This window comes from Hirundo rustica, chromosome 16 (assembly GCF_015227805.2).
Source record: "Hirundo rustica isolate bHirRus1 chromosome 16, bHirRus1.pri.v3, whole genome shotgun sequence".
Taxonomy (NCBI): Eukaryota; Metazoa; Chordata; class Aves; order Passeriformes; family Hirundinidae; genus Hirundo; species Hirundo rustica.
The window spans coordinates 8,591,584-8,610,777 of NC_053465.1; the positions used below are offsets into that span (position 1 = coordinate 8,591,584).

The window sequence follows — 19,194 nt, forward strand, 5'->3', positions numbered from 1 at the left end:
AGACTAAGCAGGATCCAGTCCTCGAGCTTGCCGCCTTCACATGCACGAAAGGGATGTGGACTCACATCCCACATTTCTCTGCTGAGTTGTGGGAATATTTGCAGCACGGACTCACACCTTGCTCTGCTTTCAGTCTATCACCTAGATCACGTTACCACAGCCGGACACGGCAGGCCCAGGGATGGTCCGTGCTGCCACTGACACTTTACATCACCCCCCTACAAGCTGGTTCCCGGAGTCAGACTGAACCAGCCAAGGTTTGTACTCATTCTTCACATCATTCAGATTTTCATTGTGGCGCACATCACTCAGATTTTGATTAGAGAAGCACATGTAAGAGCAGAGAGTGTGTCTTTTTGGTGCTTTTCAAAGATCTGCCCCCACCAGCCACCTTCCCTGGGGCACCAGGCTTTGCAGCGTCCCTGTGCTCGAATCCTCCTGAATCATTTCCCCTCCAGTTTTCTCAGAGATGCTCTGCTGATCTTTTCCTGCCCGCTTTGAGGAGCAAGTGCTGTCTGTGGGTGGGCTGGGACTGTCCCAGCAGGCAGTGATTATCCAGCAGCACCTCGGGGGGAGGCAGGGGAGCCCCTGGCTCACCCGTGCCGGGCTGGATGCGCGCCTGGATCGTTTCAGCGCGGCTCGGTGCGCCCCGGCCATGGCAAAGCTCATGGCACAGGCATCTGTCACCGAAACCTGTCTGCATGAAAGGCTGTCTGCACTACCGGGGGAAAAAGAAAGGCATGACAGCACAATTAGTGAGAGCAAATGAAAGGCTGTTTGAAGAGGAGGAGGGAGGAAAGGGGAGAGCTGCGTAAATCCCTGGTGGGGTTTTGGGCTTGACATCAAAACCCCTTAACAGTGTATTACTTCAGCCCCCAATGTGGACAGATGTTGAGCTGTGGCTCAAAGGAAGTCAGAAATCTTTCCTTAGAAAAAAATTTGGCTAGGAAACTAAAGAAAATATTGTGAAAGAAAAGGAAATAAAAGCCCACTAAAGAAGATTTATCACTGCCTCAAGCATTTCTGTATCCTCTAGTCTTATGAGGTCTCAGCCTCAGGGGAGAGCAGAAGAGAAACAGCCTGTTGCTATGTTAATGGGTCAAAATTTGGAGTGGGGACACATTTGTCCAGTAGACGATGATGGAGTGAGCCAACTCACCCAGGTGAGCACTCCTCCCATCCATGTTGACCCCAGCCAGCCTTCAGGAGCCCCTGGCACCGGCCTGCAGCATTCCCCTGCACACACAACCCAGCTGCCCCTTTTGCCCACTCATTCCCATTTGTAAGGATTTTATGGAGCCCTTTGTCAATGGTAAAATGTGTTCATTCCTAGAAGAGTTTAGTATCATCCATAAATATGGAGATTTTGCTGTCCATTTTCTTGCCAACACTGAAGGTGCTGAATAAAACCAGAGCAGCAAGATTCTTGGGCAATCTGGTGCCTGAATCTCATTTATTTTCAAAAACCTTAAACCCTGCACTTTGCTACCTACAAGACAGGAATATCCTTAAAAAGGCTTCAATACATAAAGGAAACATTGCTTTAATCCCACAGCAAGGTAAATATTTTTTTTTAAATATTTTTGACAAAATCTTTCCTGTGTTCTGTCTGTTAGGTCCTCCCTTCCCATGTGAATACTTGATGTATTCCTAGAGCCCCAGTGCGCTGGCAAGGGAAGCTTTCCCTCTTTGGCTGCCTGCTGGCTCTTTCCCAGCTGCCCATGTGCTTGCTGCTGGTGCAGGCCCCACCACCCCAGCAGGGACAGAGGTGACACTCACCCCTGCAGCTCCCAGGGTCTCCTTCCAGAGCTTGGTTTGTAGCTGGGAGCTGCACTAGCAACCGCCACCACTCTGATAGAGCAGCCATTTGGAAAGTCACATTGATCCAGTTCCTCTGTCTACTGGGTGTGAGGCTCTTCCAAATACCTGCAGCAGTGGAGACCAACACCCAGTTGTGCCCAAGCTGTCTCGTCATGTCTTATCTTCCCTGGCACCCTGTTGCACCTTTGTATTGAGCGAAGGCTCCCCAGCCAGTTTCTTCTTTTCTATATAGTTAAATAAAGACTTTTAGAAGGTACTTGCAAGGTATTTGCAAGATCTTCATGCTCTTTTTATCTTTCTTTTCTGTCTACTCTTTACTTGCTGTGTTTTATGGCTTTTCCTTTTCTCCTCTTGTGGGAAACCTTTTCACTTTTAAAACACTGACCTTCTCCCTGTCATACCTCCTTAACCTTAGCAGTGAGTCAGGCAGGGTGTTTTCTTGGACCTCTTAGTTCTTTTTGAGTTGTGGCACATGTTTTGCTTAGGCTTTAATAGAGCATTTTTTAATCACCTCCAGACTGCTTGCAGGCTCCTTGCTTTCTGCCTGCTCCTTTTCGGTTTGTTGTTATTGACTAATCACCTTATTTTTTCATAGTTCCCTTTCTTGAAATTGTAGAGCCCCAGGCTGGATTTATTTGGTGTGCACTCTCCCACTACAGCATTAAAGGTTGTTTTGTGGTCACTAGCAGAGACCAGCTCTCCCACAAACACCTTGTGAAGCAGGTCCTGTGCACCGCTCCCCACCAAACCCAGAGCAGCAGCCCTCCTCGCACTCCCAGCACTGCTTGGTCCTGGAGACCCTTTATTGTACCCAAACCCACTTTTTATTCCTTCCTGATGGATCACTGAGCTGACTAACTTCTCTAATCTCATTTTATATTTGCTGTTCATTACCTTTATCTTTACCGGGGTTCAGTAGCACAGTACCAGCTCTACTGTATTTTTTTTTTTTTTTTTTAACTGGAATCTGCGATTTTCCCATCTCAAGGAGTCTGTGCTGGTTTTGGGGTTGTTAGGATTGGAAAGCCTGGCATTATCGTATTTTTTAAGCTTCTGGTACAGTAACAAAAGCACATCTAGGTTCTGTCTTTGGTTGTTTAACAATGTTCTTGTGAGTCTGCTGGTACCATACACGGCCAAATTCACCTGATTTACTGCAGCTGCTTCTTTTATGTCCCCGCTGGTCACCCTCGGATACAGGCCATCTCCTCCTCACCAGGGTGTCAGTCTCAGTTTCTACACCCACTGACCTTCCTTCAGCTTCCCATCTGAACATCCCTTCCCAGCTTTTCCCTGTCGCAGTGCCACCTGCCCAGCTCTGCTGCGGTGCAGGATCCAGTCGCTGTGACAGCAGCTGGCAGCTCCGGAGCTGTCCCCATTCCCCCTCATGGCAAGGGCTGCAAGGGCAGAGCTGGCACCTCGCCCTGCAGCTCTCCCACACCTCCTCTGCCTGCTGGCCCTGCAGGCTGTGCAAGCACAGACACCCAAACCCTGCTCAGGGTGTGACAAGCCGAGCATCTCTCGCAGATTCCTCCTCCGGGGGGGCTGAAGCTGATGGGTTTGGAAAATGCACCGTGGTTTGTTTTTGTTTTTGTTTTTTTGTACAAAGTGGGAATGACAGTGCTTCACTCTGGGCTCATTGACCCCCCTTACCAGAAGCTGTCTCACGGCTTTCTGCACCGCCACCCCAGCACCTGGCTCTGTCCCTAGCCCTGTCTGCTGGCCCCAGAGCTAATTCGGGTGTCCCCCCGGCACAACCAGCCCCGCTGGCTGCCCCTGGCCCGGGTCCCCACGACACCCCAGCATCCCCATCCTCTGCCCTTGCCTTGCCCCAGCACTGCCTGCTCACCCCACGCTGGGTACCCCCAATTCCCGCTGGCATATCCCTCCTGCCCGGCCCCACCAGGCCCCGGGCACAGTGCGGGGAGGCAGGGAAGGGGCTCCGAGGGGTGCGGGGAGCTCGGATTTGGGGGACTGCGGGGTCTGACCGCAGGGTCCCGAACGGGCAGTGCTGGCTGCCCACTGCCGGCAGGTCCGTGCACCCTCCCCGGCCCCATCCCGGTGTTCCCGAGACCTGGAAAATAACACACCTTGCTCACAAATGGGCCTCAAGGATGGAGAAATTGTCAGCAAAACCGTGCTTTAATTCCTGCATATAAAACCATTAATCTCTAAAATGATAGGAGACACAAATGATGAAAAAATTTCAAAGATGTCGAAGGAAGGGTGTATTCCCTGCCTGGGAACAGTGATTCTCCAAGGACCCAAAGGACACGCTGTTGGCGTGTTCCCAGGTCTAAGGCACTGCAGGGAGAACTGTCACTGCCCAGAGGTCACCAGTTAAAGGCCCCAGGAGTGTCCTGGCGGCCCAGCCTGCTCCTCTGCCGCTGGAACTCCTCACACAGGATGCTGTGGGCAGGTCGCTGGTTTCATGTGCTGCCGGCGTGCTCCACTCTCTGGTACTGTGCGTGTGTGCAGCTCGCTCCTCTCCCACGTCTCTGCTTGAACACGTTTCCTTCCCACACCCTGCCGGGAGCGATGAAGGTCAGGAGCAGCAGCTGCAGCAGCAGGGAGCCAGGCAGGGGCTCAGAGCAGTGACCCCTCCTGCCCCCAAGGGGTGTGTGCTCCCTGCCCTTGGCATCAGCCCTGAGGCAGCACAATCTCTCCTGCTCCAGCAGCGCCTGCCCTGCCACTTCCATCGCAACCAGGATGGCAGAACCACATTTTGGTTTTCCCTAGCCCATTACAAGCTTTGTGTGAAAACTACCAGGTTGGGAGCCCATGCTACAGGAGAAGTCTCTGCCCCAGAGGAGAAGGATCAGCCTGGGATTATTCTAAGGGGAAAAGTCAGCACGATCATCCCCTGCTACTTCCTCCCAGTCCTGACCTTCCCGTCCCATGTTACGGTCCCCGTCTCCTCTCCTTGATCACGAGCCCTAGTTTTTAGCCCATTTTTCTTGAGTGTCACTACTGCCCTCCAGCATCACAGCTGCAAGGCTCAGGCTGAAGCCACTGCAGCTCTCCCACCCTGTCCCACAGCCCTGCCACAAACTTGAGATTTTCTATTTTCTCAGCAGCACCGGCCAGACTTCACACGAGCCCAGTGCCCCAGACCTCAGGGGCTGGCAGTGGGAAGCACCCAAAGCCAGCACTCCTGCTGGGACAACAGCACACCCACCGTTTCCTGGAGAACTGCTGGTCTATCTCCTCCAGGGACTGTCCTTTTGTTTCAGGCACAAAAAGGTAAATGAATATAACAGCCATCACTCCCATCAGCCCATAGAGAAGGAACATCCAAGAGAATCCAATGGCATCTGCAGAGATTTAAGTGTGTGAGTGTAGAGGGTGGGTCACATCGTGGAGTACAGAGGAAACTGGTTGCTTACTGGGAGGTGGTCACTGGTGCCTGACAGGGGCACCTTGTTTTGTGAAGCTTTCAGGAGGGCTGGGAAACTCCTTATCTGCAAGGCCTGGACTGGGAATTGGCAAAGGGGAAGGCTGGTGCATGCCAGGCTTTGCCAGCACCAGGGGGAAGGCGGCAGCTGAGGTCCAGGACCAGCAGTGCCTGCTGAGAAATGCTGGAGAGCCGCCGGGATGGAAGCTGCGGACTCCGTGTTTCCTGATACTGTGGTGCTACAGTGCAGCCCAGTGGGCAATGGGTGATTTTTATAAACGAGTGACAGAGAGCTCTGACCAGAGCTGCCCGGGCTTTCCTGCTCTCAGGGACAACAGGGTCACACCTATCCCAGCCTCACCTCCTCAGGGCTCAAAATGCCACTTAATCTCCAAACAGCTCATGTGGCCACCTTCCCCAACCAGCTGTGGGAGGTGGAGGGAGGCGAAGGGGATACTCACCAATAAGGTCCAGGAAGGAGAGGCTGATCAGTAAATTAGCAGCCCAGTTAAAGCTGTTACAGAAGGCAAAGGCTCTTCCTCTTATCCCAGCAGGGTAAATCTCACTCAGGACCAGCCAGGTCACTGCACAGATTAGAGAGATCACAAAAACAGCGTGGAGTTAAGCAATTTGTTTGGGAAATGGGCAAGGGAGATTTCAGCAGGGGGTTTAAACTCTGGCTTCACCCAGCACCCGCTGCTGGTGGGGTCAAACATTCATCGATCTCAGAGACAGGTCACAGCAGAACACTTCAAACCTCCTGCATTCAATGCTTCATGGAGGAATGAAATAGCAATAAACAGGCCCAGGGAGTAAAGAAGAAAGCAGGGTAGCCGGTCATTCCATTTCACAGGAGATGAAGAGGTCTGACAGGCCTGCTGTCAGGTCATGCTCTTCGTAAAGAAATGAGAAAAGGGTGGAATTAGGGAGACAACACTGCATTTGGGCAAAAATCAGAGTTAAAGCAATATATATATCGTTAAGTCTCTCCTGTCCTGGGGTTATTTTGCTTGAAATAATTTGCAGGGTGGCTGTCAAACCCATGAGACTTGCTGACTTAACATTCTTTTCTTGAGTTAAATGCTGTTTTCTCCCATCAAGGCATTTAAATGCCAGAAAACAGTAGAACTCACATGGAAGCAAGAACTAATCTTTAATCTCACTTGATGAAAAATAAATAATAATAAATAGAATAAAAAAACCCAATTGATATTGAGAAACTCTCAAAAGAGGTTCAATTTCCAGTTCTGCACTGACTTTCATAATCACCCAGCAGAAGCCCCTCAGTCCCTCTGCCCACAGCCCTGTATTTTCCTCCTCACCAGAGTGACAGGAAGTTTACGTAGTGCTTGTAGGGCTTGTAGGATGCTCAGATTTTCCACTGAACTTCAGAGAAAAACCAGCTTTACCAGAGCAGTGAATAGCATGGAAGAGAAAGTTACTCCAGCGCTGTAGCTGACAGAGCTGCAGTGCTAGAAAATGATTCAGGAGGGGACACGTTTCCAGTTCCCAGACACTGAGTTGCTCAGCACAGCAGATACGTGAGGAATGGTTCAAGCAGGCAGCCTGCAGATCAGCTCTAGTTTTATTCTCTGGGTTAGTGCAAGGATAAACACCACACTTACTTGGCCCAAATCCAATCGAGAAGGCGCTCACAAAAGCCATCAGGCTCAGCAGTGTAATCCAATTTAAGACAGTATGTTGTGCCCAGGGAGCAGCACCGAGAGGAGGGCCCGTGCTTTCCAGTGTTCCTGTCTTGGGCTGACCTGCCAAGCCCCTTTTCTGAGTGAGGGAAGAATTAGGAACAACCTCTTTGCTTTGAGTGCTGGCAAAAACTTTTGTAAGGCCGGTTGTGGCAGCAAAACCTGCGCCTGCCTGACTTTTGACAGCACCAGACGCTGGTGGGACGGGTGACACAGCAGACTGGGGGAGCTCGGGTGTCAGGGGGTGCTGGCTGAGGCTGTGGGACGCATTGGGGTCCGTGGCCGCTTCGCAGTCCCTGGCCATGGCCGGCGGAGCCATGCGGCTGGTGAGGCCGATGGCGGTGACAGAGATGGCCATCACCACGCAGCCAGCCATGAGCAGCACTCTCCTGCCTGCCTTGTCTGCCAAGGCCATGGCCACCAGCGTGGCCACCACCTTTATCGCTCCCAGCCCAACTGAGGCCAGGATGGCCGAGGAGTTGCTCCGGAACCCCACCGAGTGGAAGATTTTGGAGGCGTAGCCCAGCACGTTGGGCTGCCCAGTGAACTGCTGGAAGAGCACCAGTCCCAGCCCCACCAGAGTCCGCCTTCTCATGTTGTCTCTGGTCCTGAAAAGATCAAGAAATGAGTAATGCCTCTCCTGATAGGGCTCCCGCTTTGCTGCTGCTCTGTGCTCTGTGTCCTGCAACGGGATGAGGCCCTTCTGGCAGTCTGAGTCCCAGGAGCTTAATTTAACAGGGTTCACTGGGAGAAAGAGGATGCTGAGGAACTGCATGGCCGTCGGGGCAATGGCCAGTCCAAACATGTACCTCCAGCCCTCATCCACGTCCGCAAAGATGTAATTCAGTGCGTAGGACAGCAGGATGCCCACGGTGATTCCCGCTTCGTAGAGAGACACCAGCAGCCCTCGCTGGTGAGCAGCCACCATTTCTGAGACGTAGATGCAGCAGGCCATGGATGAGACAGAGATGGCAAAGCCCACGGTGACGCGGCCAATGACCAGCACGGCGAATGACCTGGCCAGCGTGAGGAGGAGGCTGCCCACCAAGAGCACCACGTTGCTGACCAGGATTGCTCTCCTGCGGCCGTGGCGGTCGATGAGGATCCCCCCGGCCAGCGAGGCGAGCAGCGCTCCGATAAGGACGGCGCTCACCAGGACCTCCTGCTTGAAGCAGCTGAGCTGGAAGTCTGTCTGCAGCTGCAGCAGCGCTCCAGAGATTATCCCCAGCTCGTAGCCAAATATCAGCCCGCCCAGGAGAGACACTGTTGCAGACAGGAGGAGGACCAGCAGCGCATGACCTGGAAAACAAGCAAGCAGTGCTAGGTTCGCTTTTCTGATGCTATAAGGCAAGCTATCAGCATGCACAGGCTGGAAAAAGCTCTCCCAGGACACCCCCAGTTTTCCATCTACAAGGTCATGATGTGGAATTCCCCCATAGGTCACGTGTATGGAGGAACTTGCAGACAGCCACATAACCCACCAGGCTTCCACTAACTGCAGGGGTACTCATTTGAGGTGCACAACTTTGAAATCAGCACTTTTAAACAGCGCTGAGATTTGTTTTTAAGTGCAGGACAGTGATTTTTAGCGTCTGGAGTTGTGGGATCCTCTGTGGTATCTCTTGATTGTAAGTGCAAAATTTGTTCTGGGCAGGAAATGCAGCTTCTGCATTCGGGTTCTGAACTGTTCTGCATCATTTTCACATTTCAGTGCATGTGGTACCACCAGCTCTCCCTGCAGGTTTTGCATTCTCACTTCCTATCTTGTCGTTAAAAGCCCTGCTCACAAAAGTTTATTTTTCCTTTATTTTTGCCTTTAGTTAATCTTGTACTCTCAGCATGACTTTGTGGGGTGGCCCTGATTTCTCCATCTCTCCTTCTGCAGCCCACAGCTCCCAGGATCTCCAAGTCAATCACAGTCTCCTCAGCCTGGTCCTGGTCCACGGGACAAACTTCACTGTGAGCTGACCAGTTTACTGTTGCCAGCCTCAAATACAAGAAGTGACTCTTTGACCTCGCTCTTCTCACAGGGCTGAGCGTGCCAGTTCCCTAACTTTAGCTAAAAAAAAAGAAGATAAAAAAAGCAGCAAAAGCAACTGAAACCAAGCCACCCCAAGCAATCCCACAAAACCAAGGTGCTGGCTGCACAATCTTCTCACCATGGGGAGGGGACAGAAGTGTGACCATGTGTGAACCAGCAGGGATTGCACTGGGGCAAGAGCCAGCGCTGATGTGGGCACCGCTGGGAACAAGGTGACAGGCACCTCCCCTCCAATTTCACTTTTGAAGCATAGGTAAAGTGCATTAGTTCTGGGGTTTGTGCTGTTCTGCAGCATGTAATACTATCTGCATTCTCTAGTTTAATTAGAAATACTCACAGTTTTGGTAGACTGTACCAAATTTGGTAGACTGTGGAAAAAACGTGGGCACAACCACCAGACTGTGGAAACTTTTCTCACCCTGCCGAAGGACTTTTTTCCTGTCACAAGCTGTGTTTAATGGGAAGTGTCTCTGTTTGGCCTTTAATTACAGCTATCAATAAAGGATATTTCTCAGCGATGGCTGGATATAAATACAATTATTTTTATTTATTCTGCAACCCTCTGTGTTTCATTTGTGTTACTTATGCCATTCCAGCTCTCCCAGTCCCTCCCACCATACTCTGTGTGACCATCTGCACCGCTTTTAGCACTTCTTGTACGTGTTATGCAGATAATTAGAAAAAATATCTGCTGAGAACATAAGGCATAAGTGGCCATCCTAGTAGCTTCAAGGCACAAATTCTATTACAGAGACAGTCCTACTATAAATACCATGTGTGATTTCATCAGGTTTTGCTGCATTTCTTGTTAACTCAATAAGCAGTCACGGCTTATGAACTTTGACTGAAATCCAGTTTGTGTATCGTCTACTCTGACGTAGCTGGGGAATTTGAGGACTCTTCAGATGTCCACATGAGGACAGAGGGTTTGCTGGAGCAAGGAGCTGCGCCAGGCGATTCCCCCCCTACAGCAAACCGGTGCGGGGCTGCGCTCCGGGACAGGGCAGTGACCGGCTGTCCAGCCGGGCTGCGGCCGGCCTGACCCCGGACTCTGCTCACACCGACCAAGGCCGATGGGCGCCGCACCGCTGCCTCCAGCAATTCCCACTCCAGCACACCCAGGTCCCTGCACAGCCCCCGAACCCCCGCTCCCCTCCCCGGCGCGCCCCCGGCGCAGCCCCGGGACCGAGCCGCAGGAAATTCCTCGGCTCTCACGCTCGCTGTACGCGCCGCTGGGACCGCTAAAAAAAGAACAGAAAGAAAGGAAGGGGCGGGGGATGCATCCCCAGACTTTAGGAAAAGTTGCAAACTTTCTTTCTTGCTGTTGTTGTTTCGGAAACTCCTCCCCGGGGCAGGACGCGGCTGCCCCGGAGGGGCTCCGGTCCCCCCGTGGCCGGAGGGGCTCCGGTCCCCCCGTGGCCGGAGGGGCTCCGGTCCCCCCGTGGCCGGAGGGGCTCCGGTCCCCCCGTGGCCGGAGGGGCTCCGGTCCCCCCGTGGCCGGAGGGGCTCCGGTCCCCCCGTGGCCGGAGGGGCTCCGGTCCCCCCGCGCCCCCCGCCCGTCCCGCACTCACCCATGGCGGGGCCGGGCCCGGCGGGCGCGGAGCGCAGCGCGGCGGGGCGGAGCGGGGCGGAGCGGGGTCCGGCGGCCACGTCGCTGCCGCCCTGCCCCCGGCCGGGCAGCTTGGGGCTTGTAGTCGCCTTGCCCGCCCCTCTCCGGGGCGGGGGGCGCCCGGGAGCGATGGCGAGGGTCGAGGAGCGGAGCCGGATCCCCGGGGGATGCGTGAGCCCAGGGGTGAGCCCGCGGGGTGGCCGGGGACGCGACACGTTGCGGAGGTACGTGGCGAGTTTGTCCAGAAAGCGTGGCTGGAATGTCAGCTCTGTCCCCGGTCTGTGTCGCTTGAGGAACAGAAATCTCCTCGCTGCCTGCGGAGCTGCTCGTGTGCAGAGCTTCAGCTCTCTGGACGAGAAAGCCTCCACAAAGCCCGCAAGAGCTTCACAGTTTGTTAATGTTTTTGGGTAGCTCGGCTGGAAAGCCGCAGAAACCTGCTAAGAAAGGGGTGGCCATTTGAAAACTGAAAACAAAAAGAGCAGCAGGGGTGGTTTAGGTTGGATATCAGGAAAAGGTTTTTTCACACAGAGTGGTTGGGCACTAGAACAGGCTCCCCAGGGCAGTGATCACAGCACCAAGCCTGACTGAGTTCAGAAAGTGTTTGGACCTGATGGGATTGTTGGGGTGTCCTGTGCAGGGCCAGGAGTTGGATTCCATGATCCTGGTGGCCCCCTTCCATCTCAGCATATAGTTTGAGTCCATGATTCTGTGATTCTGTGTCTGAGTTTGCCCTCTTTCATGGCTGTGGGACAGAAAGAATCAGCCTCTCAAGCTTATCTCCTTCCCCTGACACGGTGCTCCATCAGACAAAGCATTCAGTATTCTACTTCCTCAGCAATCAGCATTATTTTTTCTGCTCAGTGGAGCAGGAACCTTCCTGCTGTCCTGCATAAAAGATGCTGGGACTTGCACTTGGGTGCAAGATTATTTTCTGAGGCTAATTTCATGTGTCCCAAAGTCCAGTTTGTTAGGCAAGGATTTTACAAAGCACGATACACTTCGGAGTGCTTTGAGAACTCTTCAACATGATATGCCAACATTGCCCCTTGGTGCTGTTTGTGTGAATGGCAGCTACTGGGCGGGTTGTGCTGTGCCAGGGTACACGAGATGTTCAGGAGTTTGCTGTGACCCAGCTGGCGTGGGGAACAGCGAGGAAGATGTGGTGCCACAAGGTGGCAAGCCATGCACAGCCTCCCCAGAGCCTTGCAGCCGGCACTGCCACTGCAGGGTAAGTGCAGAGGACCACGAACCTGCTCTGTGAGCTGGCATGTGACTGCAGGTAACCTTTCATTAAAAACCTATATTGAATTTTAATATTTAGTATGTTATAACTACACAAGCTCCAGAACAGCACTCTGTGGAGCCTGTGCTGGCAAAGCTTTTTGCCCCAGTACAGAGTTGAAGTGAGGAAGGTCTGAGTCAGTGACCATTGTGCCTCTGACACAGGCAAAAATTAGGTTGGGTGAAGAATAAAGAACACACGTGAGTATGTGATTTTTTTAAAGAGTCTTTTAAGCCGTCCGTCATGTTAACTTAATAGGGAATTTAAGAAAAGTATTTAAAATCTGTTATTTTCCCAAGTATGAGGATACATCTCATGTCTCTGCTCTGTAGAGCAGTGGTGCCAACTCATTTTATTCAAACTCATAGTTTTGGGATGCTTGAGATGGGCCATATTGGATCATGTATATCCTTTCAGCTTTAGCCTGTTGGATATCTGGCTGCAACATGAGCAGCAAAATGTTTTGGTTTTGTTTCTCCTCAAAATCACAGGGAATATGAAAAGTGTGTCAAATGATGTACCTGGTTTATAGATTAAATAAAAGCTTCCCATTCATATGCTCTAATTTCAGTGGAAATACAGGATGTGAAAACACCTTTTCTAAGACCTTGTATCTGATGCAGACTGACAGCTGCAACAGGGATCACACACTTGGTGCAGAATGGCTTCAAACACCAGCCAACAGAAACCCATGGAGTTCATGGGAAGAGCTTTTCAATAGCATTTGCATTTCATATTAGACCAGTTTAAACAGCTCTGAAATCACAACCAGCTCTTGTGATATGCACAGGGAGAAATGACTCCAGTTTTCTCTCTTCTCCAAGACCCACATGAGACCAGTTCATGGCAGACAGCAAACACAACATCTCTGTGTCTAGGCTAGTGTTCCACCTCTGGGGAGCACAGGGGGATGCAGGAGATGCAGTGTGATCGTCCCCATGATCTCTGGCCCCCACAGCTCAAGCCAAGGTATTTTGGGTGAGCTGTGTCAGGAACTTGAGGAGATGTCTCCCATGCATTGCTCCCCATGATGTCAGGCAGAGAGCCAGAGAGAACCTAGAGTCCTCATCAGCCTCAGGGCAAACTCACTCTTGGAGACATGATCTCCAATTTGCCTGAACAATTCCTTCCTTCTGAAATTATTTCAGTGTGAGAAGAAAAAAATCATATCTTTCTTTATGGTCACTCAGCATTTTTCTGCCACCTGAACATTTTCTGGAGGCTTCTTGGTCTCTGGCAGGGCGAGAAATACTATTAGCACTGAGAAGAAGAAGGTGAGGTCCTGGGGAGCACAGGAAGAGCTTTATGGTGTGTTTACCAAAGGCGGCCAAAAAGGTGACATCAGTACGTACAGAAACGCAGCTGTCACATCGACACTGTGGGGGCTGTGCGTTATTGTCCTCTGGAAAAAAGGTGAAAGCCTGCTATGATCTACAGCAGGGATAATTCTGGGGAAAAAAAATTTCTTTCTTTGGGGTCCTTAAAGTACAGCTTCCTTATCACACCTTTTGTAGCCAGTGTGTGTTCTGGGCTTGCTGAAAGCAGCACCTTTGTCCCTAAGCTCCACATGAGAAGGTCTGGGGGGGTTGGATCACCTATGCTTCGTGCCGGCAGGCACGTTCCTGTCCTTCCTCCCTGCTGTGATGCCTTCCTCCTCCTCTCCAGTGGTGTGTCTTGGCAGTGCCGTTTCCCCATGCCATCCCTATCTCGCTCCCGGCAGCCGAACAGCAGCACATCCCCAGGGCTGAGCCGCAGGAATGTGCTCCTGGAGAGCTCCGCCCCGGGAACGGCAGCCTGGGTTCGGTAACACAACCCGCCTGTGAGTACTGCTGATGTTACGCTCTACCTCGGAGCTGGAGCAGCTGGAACAGGCTTTAAAATCACAAAATGAAATACAAATGCAAGAGGAGAAAGAAGTCCATCCTGGAAAAAAAAGGAGGACATGGTGTTCAGGAACCCTCATCACCCTCAAGCTTATTTTTTTCCATTATGACTGACCCTTAGGAATGGGCTTGGGGGACCAAGGTGACCAAACTCAATTCAGTTATTGATGGAAGTGATGGTCCCTGAGCAGGAAAAAGTGTCACAGCTGGCCGGGATGGAGCCAGCTCAGCAGGAACCTGCATTTATTGCACGTTCATTTACATCCCACAGGAATTTCTCCTGATGCCAGGCTGCACAAGTTTTCTGTCATGATGTCCTAACCCAGGGGGGTTCCCTGGTAGTGGTGGTTAGCGGCATTGGTCCCATGAGGAATCTTGTTTCCTTAAACATTTTAGGGGTGCCTCCAGCATGGCACCTTGCAACAACTCAAATTCATCCCTTTCCCCATCTGTCCAGCTCTGAGGCTGGCAGCCTCCATCCCGAAATAAGCTGGGGGGTGTTGGGGGAGCTGCTTGCAGGGCTGCATCCTGCTTGATGCCAAGGGATCTGTAGGACAGCAGGAATGAGCCCGTGAGACCTGCCTTGGTTCCCATTAGCTTGGTTTGCTGTGCTGCCATTTTTAACTTAACTGCAGTGTTTGTGAAAGGAGAGTTTGTAAATGCTTGTCACCAGGAGCACAAAGTTACATAATGAAACCAGTGGCTTCAGAGCAGTTCTCTGGGGTGATTTGATATTCCAATAAAAATACCGGGTGATACCATAAATATTGTAAATGGCTCTAGTTAGTTTCCAAGGGCTATGTCAACTGTTTATTGCATTAAAAGAGAAAAGAATAAGTAAAATCACAGGGAAGATAAAATTTAAATAAATAAAATAAGGGGGAAAATAAAGCAAAAATATTTTCTTTCATATTTTGAAAGCTCTGGAGGAGGTTTTTGGCCAGCATGAGGGAAAACCATCACGTTTGCCAGAATAATGAACCGGAGGCTATGTGCGTGCACTTGCTTATAGGTTGTATGTGTGTGTCTGTGGGGGATCTGTGCACAGATACTCTGATAAAATCTGTTCACAACACGGGGAACACCTTTTGCTTTATTTGGGTGTTTGAGGCATTTGCAAATTCCAGCCACAGAGGGCAGGAATTCACCCCATTCCCTGGGGGAGCTGTTGGGCTCCTGCAGCCCTGCCACAGCATGGGCAGCTGCACGAGGGTGCCACGAGTGGGCAGAATTGCAGGATGGATTAACTGTATCATTGAAAACTTGGGAAGGTTATTTAAAAGTTGTCACTGAAGCAAGATAAATATTTGCCAGGCATGATCCCACTGTGCAATGACATGTAAGCTGTGTGGAATGTGGTAATAAAATATAAATATTCCAAAAAGGAAACAAATGTAGTGGGTGAGAAAATAAAGACAAAATGGACTTGCAGTGCCTCCAAAAGCAACAATTGAAAACATATTTACACGTACTGGGCTGAATTCTCTTGTATCTTCTGAGGAACATATTTGCAGCACGTGCAGATCACCCGGTAGGGCAGTGGGTTTTCAGGGTGCCATAAAAATACAAATATGGCTCCAATGGGGTTTATGAGGGTAATGAGGTTTATCCATCTCTTAATAAGATGCTCGAGGAAGGTGGAGTCACTGGATTCATGACATGAGTGGCCCATGACAGACCTGGGGCATAAGATTTGGTGGTGCCCAGCGTGGGGAGCCGAGGTCACACCATGCTCTGCTGCAGGCTGCTGATCCCCTGCAGCTTGTGGGCACATCCCTTCTCCTACCCAGCCAACTGGGCGGCTGCAGTGGGACTGCACAGGCTCCAGCAGAGGCTTTTGGCACATGCAAGAGCAAGAGCCAGTGACGGACCATCCTGGTGGTGATGTCCCAGAGATGGAGTCCCCATGGTGATGCTCCAGTGCTGGGGGTGACACCGTGGCAGCGGTGCCCCAGGGATGATGCTCTGGAGGGGGCTTCCACGGTGATCCTGGGAAAACCTCGGGGGAACCACGAGCTCCCGCTGGCCCCCTCGGCAAGACGCGCATCCCTTGCAAGCCCTGGGGCGGCTGCAGGTCTCGCTCTTGCACCGCCAAAACCCGGGGAGCCCGCACCGGCTCAGGAATGCTCGGGAACGAGTCCCACCGTGCCGCAGTTAGCCAGTGTCCCCCGCCACGGCAGAGGCGAGCAGCAGGCAGCAGGATTTGCGGGTGAAGGGCCGGGAGGGGATGGAAGGAGCAGCCCCGGAGCAGAGCGGCGCCGGGCGCGTTACAGCGAGCGCAGCGCAGCGGGACAGCCGGGCGGCCTTCGGCACTTCGTGTCTTTCCGTCACGGACAACGAGCCTTGCCGAGGAAGGCCGGAGATTACCGAGCTTAGCCGAATGGGCGCCCCGAGCATGCGCCGTGTGGGTCCCAGTGATGGCGGCGGCGTAGGCGGGGGCCGGCGGTGCGCTGTCGGTCATGGCGGGGCCCGCGGGCGCTGCGATGGGAGATGTGGGGCCCGCCAGGGGCGAGCTGGGGACCGCGGGCCCCGCCGTGGACGGTTCCGAGGGCGCGGCGGGCGCTGCCGTGGTGGCGGAGGAGCCGCCGGCGCCGCCGCCGCTGCCGGGGCTGCGGCTGGTGCAGCAGGGCGCCGAGGCGCACGTGTACCGCGGGCTCTTCCTCGGCCGGGCGGCCGTGGCGAAGCTCCGCGTCCCGAAGCGGTACCGCCACCCGGCGCTGGAGGAGCGGCTGAGCCGGCGGCGAATGGCCCAGGAGGCGCGGTCGCTGCTGCGGTGCCGGCGGGCAGGTGGGCACGGGGCCGGGCCGGGGCGCCTGGCAAGACTGATGGACAGACAGATGGACACACGCCGGGGCGGGCTGAGCGGGGCAGCCCCGGCAGGACACGCGGACAGACACCCCAGGGCAGTGGGAGCTCCATCACCCCGGCTCTTTCACGTCGCTCAGCGCAGATCTCAGGCACCTGGCGCCTTCTTGCGCCATCCTGAAGGGTGCGGGGGCTTCTGAGCCCGGGGCGGCACGCTCTGCGCTTTCAGGGTGCCCCTAAAACTCATCTTGCCCTCGGTGTGTCCCAGAGCGTGATTTATGGAGGAGGCTCGCCCCAGTAGGGGCTGGGCTGTCAAAAGGTTTGAGCTGCCGAGCCTTTATTAGAGTGCAGGGCAGTGCAGATGCCTTGGGAGTGAGTGTTGGGCGGGCCGTTCCAAGGGGTGCATCATCAGTGCCTGGAGGTGGTATCAACTGGCATTGCTTCTTAAGGCTTTTATTGGTTGTGTTTTGTTGTTAGAATAAGTCTGGGAATCGTGTAAATTAACTGCTGGCGTTTGATTTGTTCTTTTAAATAGGGATTCCAGCTCCAGTGGTCTACTTCGTGGATTATGTCACCAACTCCATCTTTCTTGAAGATATTGTAGACTCAATTACTGTTCAGGATCATATTTATGCTGTACAGAAGAGTGGAAACGATACCAGTGGCCTCCATAAGTTAGCAGAGAAGATGGGTGAGCTGTTAGCAAGGATGCACGATGAGGATATTATCCACGGGGATCTCACAACTGCCAATCTCCTCCTGCGGCCACCCATGGAGAAGCTGGACTTGGTGCTGATAGACTTTGGACTCAGTTTTATTTCGGGTCTTCCAGAGGATAAAGGAGTTGATTTGTATGTTCTGGAGAAAGCCTTCATTAGCACTCATCCAGATACTGAAACGATGTTCCAAGCTCTGCTAAAGACCTATGCAGCCAGGTCTAAAAAATCTGGTCCTGTGATCAAAAAGCTGGATGAGGTTCGGCTAAGGGGGAGGAAGAGATCCATGATTGGGTAGCAGAGAGTGGGGTTAGGGATGGAGAAATAGTTAGGTTTTACAAATAGGGTTATTTATATTTATATTTGGTTTTATTTCACAGATCACTATTTTGGTAACTGTGTCTTCAAATAAATAAACTTGAAAGAGTTTTAAGTGTCATAAAATAACTGAAGTAATTGTGAGATTGGGGCACAGCCAAGAGAGAAACAATTAGAGGTCACTTCTGTCCTAAATGTTAAATATTTCTAACACAAGGTAGTTTACAGTGTCATTCTACTCATCTTTGTGTGGTTAGAATCATTCAGAGCGATCTTTCTAGGACTGTAGACCATAAATTCATGGGAGGTTCTTACTTCAGAGACTACAAAACAGCATCTACAAAGTGTGTTGTTTTTCTCAGAAGACTTTACAACAAAGGGTTTAAATCTGTTAAAAATGACTCAACACATCCTGAAGATTTTCTGAACTGAATTCTTGAACATGAGCAATGCTGAAATACCACACGAAACATAAACCAGTTTTATTTTCTTCCAGTAGTAAATTCTGGCTTTTTTTTTCTTTCAGTCAATAGTGCTGTCTTAAGAAAATACAAAATTAGTTAATCCAGAATAGTTTTCTACTGAGAAACTTCCACTTTAAGCAAGAAGTCTGCTGTAAATGTCCTTTTCTGGAGCTTTGTAAGGGGGGGCTGCTGGTATTGCCTGTCCAGGTAGGTGGTTAGAAGAGGTAGGCGGTAATACTCTTTTTCTTGTCACATTTTCTCTATATTACTTAATTTTTCTGACTTACTCTATCTAGTAGTGTGAATGGAAGGCGTGCCAGAGGAAAATCTTGCACACCCCACAGTGGGTGGGTTAGACGACTATCATCTTTATGAGCAGGCTGGGATGTGAGTTGGGTGAATGCAGGAGCATCACTGTCTTCAGGTAGTGATAGAAAGAAACCGTGAACTTCTTGCTGAGCCATGTGCTGTGCTGGGCAGCCTTTACCCATCGGGAAGATCCTCTGTTCTGTCGTGCAATCCCTTGCGCTCTGAAACTACTCGTGAAAAAGAGGGGGTGAAGTCCTTCGCCTCTGCACAGCCGCGGACGTGTCCTGCACGCTGTGGAGGAGAAGGCAGCTGTGAGAAGCTGCTCTGCCAGGCAGGGCAGAAGGGACGAGGCCTTTTCCCTCCCGGTTTGGAGCAGCGCAGCCCGAGCAGCGGGGCGGGGGGCGGGCGGGACCCCGGGGCGGGCGGCGCCGAGAACCACGAAGCTCCTCCGCGGAGGGAGCCGCACTCCGCGCGGTGGCGCCGGCGCAGCGCTGCCGCCCCTGGCCGCGCAGGTGGGCGGTTCGCGTCCCGCAAGTGTCCTAGCGCGGCGGGCTGCCCGTGCCCGGCGCGCATTCACCTCTTGCCACAGGAGCCGCCTGGGCGAGTGCCCGACCCCGGCGTGTGGGGCCCGGGTTCCACCGCCCAGCCACAGCTTTGGCTGCCGCGCCGGGCGCCCAGTCGCTCTCTGCGGGGCTTGCGGCTCCTGTGTTTTGTTCGCACTGCCCGTGTGCCCCGGGCGCTCCCCCGGCCTGGCACAAGGGCGAGGAGCGGGGCTGGAGGAGCTGCTGCGCTTTCTCCCTGCCCGGAGAGCGACACGCACGCTGGAATGGGTGCTCCCCGGGCTGGTGG

General features: G+C 52.6%; 2 protein-coding genes across 2 annotated transcripts; one reads left to right on the forward strand and one right to left on the reverse strand.

Annotated features, from left to right (window-relative positions):
* Positions 1–3,976: 3,976 nt before the first annotated feature.
* SLC2A10 (solute carrier family 2 member 10) lies at positions 3,977–16,194 on the reverse strand. Its single transcript, XM_040080317.2, has 5 exons — positions 16,101–16,194; positions 6,841–8,325; positions 5,677–5,799; positions 5,000–5,135; positions 3,977–4,347 (listed from the first exon to the last, which is right to left on the reverse strand). Exons 1-5 carry the CDS (start codon positions 16,192–16,194, stop codon positions 4,251–4,253), a joined length of 1,935 nt encoding a protein of 644 aa, XP_039936251.2. The 3' UTR covers positions 3,977–4,250.
* Positions 16,149–17,690, forward strand: TP53RK (TP53 regulating kinase). Its single transcript, XM_040080100.2, has 2 exons — positions 16,149–16,520; positions 17,074–17,690. Exons 1-2 carry the CDS (start codon positions 16,193–16,195, stop codon positions 17,550–17,552), a joined length of 807 nt encoding a protein of 268 aa, XP_039936034.2. The 5' UTR covers positions 16,149–16,192; the 3' UTR covers positions 17,553–17,690.
* Positions 17,691–19,194: the final 1,504 nt, after the last annotated feature.